Source organism: Pungitius pungitius, chromosome 12, assembly GCF_949316345.1.
Source record: "Pungitius pungitius chromosome 12, fPunPun2.1, whole genome shotgun sequence".
NCBI classification, from domain to species: Eukaryota; Metazoa; Chordata; class Actinopteri; order Perciformes; family Gasterosteidae; genus Pungitius; species Pungitius pungitius.
The window spans coordinates 4,894,887-4,904,853 of record NC_084911.1 but is presented as its reverse complement, the minus strand read 5'-3'; the positions used below and the strand labels follow the sequence as shown (position 1 = coordinate 4,904,853).

The 9,967-nt window shown below is 48.4% G+C and overlaps 1 protein-coding gene and 1 long non-coding RNA gene across 2 annotated transcripts in view; both read right to left on the bottom strand.

Moving 5' to 3' along the window:
- The window catches only part of arhgap23a (Rho GTPase activating protein 23a), a 44,663-nt gene extending 39,990 nt beyond the window's left edge, over positions 1-4,673 (bottom strand). Inside the window, exon 1 of the mRNA XM_062566291.1 lies at positions 4,182-4,673. Coding sequence (XP_062422275.1) covers positions 4,182-4,190 — 9 coding nt within the window. The 5' untranslated portion in view covers positions 4,191-4,673. The remainder of the gene's footprint in view (positions 1-4,181) is intronic.
- A 3,067-nt stretch (positions 4,674-7,740) lies between these two features.
- Positions 7,741-9,866, bottom strand: LOC119220966 (uncharacterized). Its single transcript, XR_005120635.2, has 2 exons — positions 9,062-9,866; positions 7,741-8,871 (listed from the first exon to the last, which is right to left on the bottom strand). It is a non-coding gene; the product is annotated as an uncharacterized LOC119220966 (long non-coding RNA).
- Between the last annotated feature and the right edge of the window lie 101 nt (positions 9,867-9,967).

Below are 9,967 nucleotides of genomic sequence, written 5' to 3'. Positions count from 1 at the left end.
ATCCCTAAATAGATAATCCTTAAACCCCTTTGAAGAGACCAGAAGTAGTTGCGTGTGGAGGCCACAGGAGGGCTCAGCACAGAGGTGGGGTAAGGGTGGGAGAATGAAGTTATCCTCAGATTCAACTCGGTGCTCGGTGTGGTGTTCTTCTTTTTATCTTCTTTCTAACAGGTTTCATGGAGGTGATGCTCACGGAGCCTGAACCTAAAATTGGCCAAAAAAAATGTAGCAGACATTTAAACAATCTGTGCTAGCGGCCAAAATACAATAAGAGGCCTGAACATTTAATCTGATGCATATTCAGGGTTAGTGTGGGGACGGCAGCAGACAGGGGGCGGATATCTTTAAGATCACAACTCAGATCTACTTTAGATTTGATTACATGTGAAATTTAATTTCACTGATTGATTACATGTGATGTTTCATCTAGTAGTTTGAAAAAGGGTCAAGAGGCCAGTGGCTTATAAGCAAGCGATTTACTATTGAGAAGCAGCTGTGGAGCCCCCCAACATCTATGTGCTCTGTTTAATTATCAAAGTATTGAACAGCTCTACAGCTGTTCATTGCAGACTGACATCAAGTCATGGATGTATAAGACCGCAGGATGCCGGGAGGCACTGACAGCCCCGCCGGGGTCACAAGTTGAAAAATACCACACGTGTCGAAATGAGCACTGCGCATGCCAAACTGAGCCAGAGGCTTAAAGTGGACCAAGTCAGCAGTAAAAACAGCCTCACAATCGGATGCTACTGAGAAACCTAATCTCTCTGTTTCGTTCATTTTACCCCTGCTCATCCCTGTGTCATCAGCACGTAGGTCCCCGAAATGGGCCGGGACTAATGCAAAGTGCTGCTGACAGGAAGGGCTTTAAACCACACGGGCTAACTTTGACCCCTGCTGGACAACCCCCACCCCCCCCCCCCACCCTACCCTACGCCCCTGCCATCTGCATGCATTCATTGGCCACTCAAGTGCATTAAGGTTGGAGGTCCAACGTAATTGTCCTGTGGTGAACAGGAGCTGTTTTCTTCCTGGTTGGCTGTCCTAGTTCTCATTCATAGGAACATTTGCACATGTCTGCCTGCAGGCCATCTACCATCTGCCTCCTTAAAATCCAATGGAGTCCTTATCTAAAAATCATAAATATAATGCTGCCAAAAATGGCCCAACAGTAAATGTACATTTGACCCAACACGTGTTTTTTATACATTGCATTCAGTCAATCAGCAACTCCAACAGCTCCATATATCGCATGTGTCTCTCAAATCCTCTGCATGGTTCTCTTACCTAACACTCAAAATATTTTTTTTTAAAAACGTTCCCCCTATAGCGTGCATGTTCATTTCATGGTAAAGAACTGACAATCATGTCCTAGAAAGGGGCCGAGGCTCCCCAAGGGTGAGAAATCAATATATGCTATCGTGCGTTTCATTTCAACCTACATTCCAATTTGCACATTGAGTTCATTCTTTGAGAGTCTTTCAGTCTCCTACCGCTCAGGACAATAGAACAAGAAATAACCTAGGAATCCAAAGATTGGAGAGCTGCAGGCAGGGGGGCGAGGGGGGTGCAATGGGCGGGGCTTCAGATTAGACCACCTGTTCCACCATGAGGCGTTTCCTTTATCCTCTCTCACACTTGTTGTCTTTTGCATTCCCTCTCACTATCTCGTTGTAACTTAATAAGATCCTTTCTCTCTCTCTCTCTCACACACACACACACACACACACACACACACACACACACACACACACACACACACACACACACACACACACACACACACACACACACACACACACACACGCACGCTTTGGCTCCATGAAATATCTCGACCCACGTCTGCTGCGCTCTGAGCTAATTTTGAGGCCAATCCACTTCAATCCCATCTATGGGAAACAGACAAAACAATTTGTGAGATAACTCTGGCTGGAGCCACAGACACACACACACACACACACACCACACACATACAGTATATAGCACAGTCAGACACATATGTCGCACTTCAGGGAGTTGTGTTCAGACCGGCGGCGTAAACACAGCAGCATCCCCCTGTCCACATCGCTGAGGCTCGCCAGAAGCATCAGGGATTCCCCCCCCCCCCCCCCCCCCCCGCTGTCTACCTACACAAGTTCTTAATGGGCAATAACAATAAAATTATCCCTGAAATGAATAAATCCTTTGCTGCTTGGTCTCTTAGTGCTCCTGCACCAACTTTTCCCCTCGGCTTGCAGGCTGTTGCGGCAAAAGGGAACCACTTGTTCTGCCTGATGGACGTGGTCGAAACCCTGGAGGCAGCAGCGGTCACCACAGCCCTGCTCAGCTGCATCGATGCCTATTGATCAGAAAGCACTAATGGCCCCAACTACGGTCCTGGACTTTTTATCGCCCGCACGCAAGTGGTTCTATTCGCAGCGAGAACTGCCCCCGGTGTCGCTCAGTGTGTTTTTATGAACTCTATGAACGCCGAGGACGAGGCATGTGTACGGCGCAGGGAGCCCCTTACTCCTGTCCCCCGGGCCGCCCTTGCCCTTGATTCCATCTCTCTTGTTCGTCACTGAGCCACTGCCTCCTTATCGCGGCGCTCCTTTTCGACGTGTCCATGTCTGTTCACCAACAGAATAAAAACACAGACACTGTCCTTTCCAACGGCTATAGTAAACACCATATGCCTCTGTTTACTTCACGCGGCGATGTGAAGCGCGTGTTTACGCTGTCCGACAGACAGGATGTCCTGGGGAGCCTCTCAGACGTGTGCAGTGTGTGCAGAATCATCGCGGAACACCAGGCTGACAGAGGCCTGCACCGGGAAACAAGAGCAGAGATAAAGCCTCACAAGACGCACTGCAATGACACACAGTCACGTGATCAACAGGAAATGCTGTAATCACATTTGTCACAACATGGTCCGTCTATTAAAATGACACCGACCGAGCCTGCGCCTGAAGGCCAGGTCAGCATTTTGCAGCACTGCGCAGTATTATAAATAGTTTGGGTTTCCCGGGAGGTACGTTGTGCTGTGAGCTATACGTTACCATTCTTGTTTTTCTGGTGCACAAATGTGAGCTGATGCCGAAAGTGTGTGTTTGTCTGTGTGTGTGTCTTCAACACTGAGGCCTTGACATTGGACTCAGACGCACCGTGTGTCCTGTTTATTGCCCGAGGCTTCCAATTTGGGGAAATGAGGTTAAGAGTTAGAAAGAAAACACATAAACAAGGGGGAAAACATGGCATGCCACCTGCAAATGTGTTCACCGATACACACCCAAATACACACGCGCACGCACGCACACACACACACACAGCAGTGATGAGATCATCCCTGCTATTACGGGGGGGCTACCGTCCTCAGCGACGTCCTACAGGAGATGTTCCCCTCTTGAACCACATGCATTATTCAGCCAAACGAACGGTTGGGCTGGGGGCATCTCAGGCCCCCCCCTCCCCACAGATCTGATGCTCACAACACTTCCACCTCAGGAGGAGAGGACGTAAAGGACAAGCAAAACAAAAGAGGGTGGGAAGGGTCAAAGGGGGGGGGGGGGGGGGGGGGTAATCAGCGACTAGGACACAACACTAGCGGTGCGTTGGGGAGATTCAGGGAGGGCGTGTGCGCTTTCCCCTCCACACCATTCGTCCCAACCTGACCTGACCCTCAACCCTCAACCCTCAACATCTCATCCTAGACCTCTCCATGGGAACCCTGTTGCATGTCATCTCCCGCCTCCCATCCAAGGCGAGGGTGCTCACCAAACTGAGCCACACCCCTCTTTTCACGCTCCTCTCTCTCTGTCCACTGTGTTGATCTCGTGCCCAGAAGCAGAGCCACTATTTCAGCTGTCTCATCTCTCCAGAGGCCTGGCACTTACCGGTGGCGGCCCCTTTGCAGGCCCCCTTCCCCATGGTGAAACCTGGCTCGGTATTGGTGTGAATGGGGGTGGGGGGGGGGGGGGGGGGGGGGAACATATTGTTGGTAATGCAGCGTGCTGTGCTGTTTGCTTTTGCCTTGAGGGAATGGAAAAGGGGATGATGGATGTGATGAATGCTGCTGCTGCTGCTCTGTGTGTTTTGTGTCAGCGAGCCGTGGATGTGAGGAGCACGAAAGCTGGTGGTCCCCTTCACTTCCCCTTCAGCCCCTCCCTCCCTCCCTCCCTCCCTCTCCTCCTCTCCATCCTCACCTGGTCCATGATTTCAGCGAGCCTCCTCCGTCGTCCTGTTTCCTGTCATGGCACAAGATCGCCTGGCTGTCCGCCTGGTCTCCTCCTCTTATTCTTCTTCTTCTTCTTCTTCCTTTTTCCTTGCCTTGTTCAGTACTCCCAACAACAATCCAGTCCGGCTCTCCTCACGCAGGCGAGGCACCATGCCCGCTGACGGCTGCGCCGCTCCACCGAGGCATGCTTCGCTCTCTCCTTGAGCCTCTCAGTGTCAGATTCACGCATCCAAACACTCCTGTCTTGCCCTTGTTCTCTGTCGTCTCCCCCTGCCCCTGCTGCAGCTCAAGGGTGGGGTTTGGAGTTCAGACAGGGTGCGCGTGGGTCACCGAGTCCCGCTCTACGCTTTACGTGCCGAGGTTCTTTCACTCGTTCCCCTATGTGAGCTGGCCCCTCGCCTCGTCTCCCCTCCCTCCCTCTCCGTATCCACTTCCCTCCTCTCTATCCAGCTCCCCTCCCCCTCCTGCTGCACCCAAAGAGAGCCAGAGCGGGCAAATGAGAGAGAAGGAGGGAGTGAGAGAAGAGGGCGGAGGGCCGAGATTGGCTACCGGGGGATCACGTGACTCCTGGTGGAGGACTGAGGGACCCTCTACCAGCTGTCCAGCTCATGCTTCCCTGAAAACCTCTGTTGCCATTGACAACAGCTGCCGTGCGACAGACCAACCACAGCATGCTCCGCCTCTTTTCGGGGGGGGGGGGGGGGGGGGAGCACGTTGGGACGTGTAGTCCAATCCCTGGTGGCGGGGCTCAGCACACATCCATGTGCCTCTGGGAGGAATGCTGTCCCCCCTGTGCTCGCATCTCCACAGAAACATGAACGCATCGGTGCAACTCCTCCAGAGTGAAATAGAAGGACAGCAGGTCGCGTAAGTAGCATTCAAATACGCTGGCATTAACACACAGGAGAGGGGGGGAAAGACCTCGAGGCCCGGGCATTCTTGGTGAGCCAGGAAAAAGACATCCTCTGTCGCTTTCCTCTCGGCCAACTGGGAGGGAAACTCCCTCCCCACAACAACAGGAACTCCACTACCGAAGGCCATCGCTAAGCACATAGCACCCCCTCCTGCCCCTGGCCTCAGCCCTCCCCCCCCCTTCTTCCCTCCCTCTTTTCTTTCACTGCCTCCCTTTTTTCTCTATTTGCTCTGCCTCCAGCGAACCACCCCTCCCTCTCTAGATATTGCATCATTGCGCTCCATTCAACGCTGCACTGTCCCACAACAACTCCCTGTCATTGGCAACCAGAGGAGGTCGCAAGTGGTTACAGGTGACACAGAGAGGGGATGGGGCTACAAACTAAGTGATTTATAATAAATTCATAGGAAGATTCCCTGATTGCTCTTTCGTGCTGTTGGAAAAACAAATGAATGCAGATCAAAATATTGGCACCAACTGCTGTGTTTAAAAGTCAACTTGCTTGTGGCGGCAGTATTTTTGGGTCTTTATTGAATGTGTGTGTGTGTGTGTGTGTGTGTGTGGTGGGGGGGAAACAAGATGACGCATAACCAAATCCTCCATAAATCTGATATTTATTGTTTATGTATTGGATTTGACAGCCATCAAAATTCTGCACTGAAAACATTGGGCACCATTATGCCTTTGTGTACATTTTACCAGCATCATGCGAAATCCTAGTGAGACTGAATGCTGCATGACACACCACCAGCAGCTGCACCACAGCCAGGGAGTCCTAAGAGGTGGAATTTTACCTTATAAAGTCCTCACAACCACTTTTATATTGTCCCCCATGACCGCATCAACCCAAAAATACTGCTTGTGGGGAAACCCAAGGCCTCAGCTGGAAAACAAAAGAACAGCTGTTCCAACTTTCTTTGATTCAATGCACGCATAACATAACTGTGACATGATCTGATTTAGTCTTCAGGAGCGGTGTGACAGGCCAATGAGTGAAGGGGAGGAATGAGGGTCAGGAAGGCCGCACAACAAGGTCATCCAACACCCAGAGCTGCAAACAACAAAACAAGTCCTGCCCTACTTTCTCGTCCAGCTTCAATGAATCCTGCAGACCGCTGAAACCTCATTTGATGCCGTTTGAAGTGAGATGACGGCATGCACGTGCGAGTCTGTGGCCCATGCGTGTGTAGCGTGTGTATAGCCTACGTGTGTGTGTGTGTGCTCACAGACAGAACAGCGGATGTATTGTAAGGCTGTGAGTAGCAGATTATACTATCAGTAGAGCAACTCTGATTATTTCTCACACACTGCACACATGTGGGAGAAACTTTCAGATTGCGACATCATGCACACTCATACACACTAACGAGCAGAAACGGCCCGATGCGCGCCAACATGCACGCAAACACACAAACACAAACAAAACACATACACACACAATGACACTGACAGAATGTGTAATTATGAAAATGTGCTTTCTTGAGTGGATCAGAAAGTAAATCCACTCTCATTTCGTCATGCTGAATATGAAGCTCCAAGCCAGCAGCTGGTTAGCTTGCCGTAGCTTAGCTTAGCATAGAGATGAGAAACAGGGGTAACAGCTATGTTTTGTCTAAAGATATCTACGTACCAGCGCTTCTAATATCTGACCTGTTTACATGCTACATTTGGCTTGTTTAATTGGTAAGAAATGAAAAGGTCTATTCCCAAAAGACAGTAAAAGACTTGCTGATTGTATGATACCTGTTTCCAGGATTTGCGCTAAATTCAGATAAACTCAGCGAGCTCAGTAGCTGCTAAGGCTTCATATTTACAGCCCTGGATTCAATCTTCTCATCTATTTACCAGCAGGAAAGCACCACGTTTAGTGTTCTTTCAAGGAGGGGGGGGGGGGTGGGGGGGTTATCCACGCTCATAGAAAGCTTGTTTAAAGATTAAGAAGATTAACTGAGAAGAATGCCAACAATTCTCAAAATATTTCAATAAAGAAGCTGACCCGTCACCTCTGGTCATTTGAGAGCGAGATGGAGAAGACAACAATCCTCTGTCTGTTAACGAAATGACAAATTAGAAATGTATCATGTTTGAAAGCGGCGGTTAATAGAGTTCTAGGTACAATATTAGGTCTTAGAGAGTAACACCACATGAATGGAAATAGATTTCATAATAGGGACGTGTTTGTCTGACGTGTTTTACTCACAAATAAGTTTAATGTTTATGTTTATAATTTATTAAAATACACTATAAAACAAGATTGAATAAGTTAGTAGTACAAAGACACATTTATTCATGTCTTAAAAATAAGGGCTGATATTTTTCCAACATAATGCATCTGCTGATTTTTACCAGCTGTGACTTGCTATCACGAACCCACGCGTCACCTGTAACCCACCGTGGCTCTAACACACACTTAGAGCAAAGTTTGTTAACTTGCGACACCACCATCAGCTGATTCTCCAGAGCCTAATGTAGGTACACAGCGCCACCTGCAGGACAGCACGTAGCACACAGCGACCATCCCAGCTCACAAGAACATGACCCCCATGAGCTTCAGCTGAGAGGAAATATCGAGTAGGGTGCTTCAAACGTTAAAACATCACATTGCGAGTCCTCCTCCACATGCATCGGAGAGAGTTGAATGAGATTATGTCCAAAGTAAGTATCCAGTGTATTTTTCAGTGATGATTATTGAGGCCCCTAAATGACAATCTAATATAAGGACACGGCCAGGGACTTAAGAGTGCTCAATGCAGAGTTCTCCCTCCCTTAAGGTCAGAAACTCATTTAGTACAGTAACTCTTTAAATGCAGTCTCATAGCTCACTCAAACTTTAAGCATTATTTGAGCATTTCAATTGGACGATGCTTTCTGCTGCAGAAACGAATGATTACGGACGACAGCCAAAACTAAAATAACATAGCGTTGGAATGAATTGAAACTGGGATTACTGAAATCCTCTTTATCAAACATGTCATGTGTAATACTGTCATTAACCTCGGTAAATCATCAGTACATCAGTAAACGTAACATCATTGGTAGGTAACACATTTTAAATAAGGTTTGGTTGGGAAACTAAGAAGCGCATGATATATATTTGTGAAATGACATCACTGCCTCACGGTGATGTTATTCGCAGCCAACGTTATAAACAAAGACAGACAAACATAGTTAATGTACAGAACACTTGGTTATATAACTGAACTATTCTCCTTGGTAGAGACAGAGTCCTTGATCATAGGTGGGAAGAAAAACACATTGGCAACATGTGAATAAAGTTATATGTTCACACTGATGTGAAGGCTGACTCAACAAAGGCAAATCAAGGGTTGGTCAAAAACGTTAATATATGTCGACCAACCAAACATAAGACATTAGAGTTGGAACTAAAAAGTGTTCGAAAGGCAAATACTACACCCGTCTTACGCTCAAAATTACAAAACCGTCCTGCAACCATATTGATGGATTTTTGGAACTTGTGCAGAGGTGACATGCCCCCCCCCCCTCTAAAGAGAGACAATCACAACCTTGAGTAGCATAGATAACACACTGGTTAGATGGATTGTACGTAAGTGGGAGAGCTCTGGGAGCAGTGACATTTTGTAGGAGGATCTTGACCCAATAAAGGAGGAGGAGGAGGAGTGTGGCCTCCCACTCCTCCTCCATTAGTTTCCATCAGCCGGATTGCAGTGCCCCTCCTACGGGAAAGCTCCCATGGGGAAACCATTACTGGACTCGGGTCGTCATCCTGAAACAGATGACAGGTGGAAACACACATTTACAATTGATCAAAGAAAATGCCCGTATTGGCTTAGTCAAGTGAAATAACGGGATGTCCCACATATGCTAGAGATTTCCGCCTAAACAGAAAGCTACCCTGATATGTTCCATTTAAATCCTCCTGTACATTTGTGACATGCAATGAAACGCTCCCTTACCATTGTCCATGATGGAAGCCAGCGATGTCGCACAGGGTTAAAACACACATCCCGTGAACGCCTGTGCAGGCACCGTTTGTGTGGCCGAGAAGGACGCTTCATCTTCATCATCAATCATCATCATCATCACAGCAAGTAGATGATATAGGAGAGGAAGACGAGGCCGACGACGGCGAAAAACATCAACATCAAAATGTCCACCATGATGGAAATACTGTCAGAGACGGACGGAGTGGACGCGAGAATGACACGCAGATAAAAAAAAAAAAGAAAAGAAAGCGGAAGCACAACCGCCGCTGCAAGAGATCGGTAGAGATCGGAAACGTTCGGAGGTGGGAGCGAATCGGCTCGACTCCTCGCGCCGTGGACTAAACCCCTGCCCCCCCCCCCCTCCCAGCTAGAACAACTAATCGAACATCCGGCTAATACGGCTATTGTTCTGGCAGATGTTCTAGACCTGCTGCAGCTGTAATAAACGGTTCGTTCGTGTGGCGAAAGGCGTCATTGTTGAAGGCGACGCACAGACCGGAAGTGTGACCTGACGGACGAGTCTCCGGGTAACAAAGCCCCGCGAGCCCCAGCGAGAATGGACGGGTGTTTCCTGCTCATTACGACTTAACCAGCAGACGTTTTGTTCAAACGCTGTTATTTACAAACCCAGTCGTCAGTGTATGAGGTACACGGAGCTAAAACTGATGCCCTGGTTTGTGTGTCCTTTTTGTTGTAGTTTGTGTGATCACGTGGGGCATTTTCCTCATGGAGCAGTATGTTGGATTGAGTCCTACTCGCTGCTCCTTTATTTGTTGTTGAACCAAATGCTCTTTATTGAAATTACTGAAAACCTAACTCAAAGATTTTTTTTGCAATATATTATTTAAGCACACGTGCACATGATGGGTGCTTGAA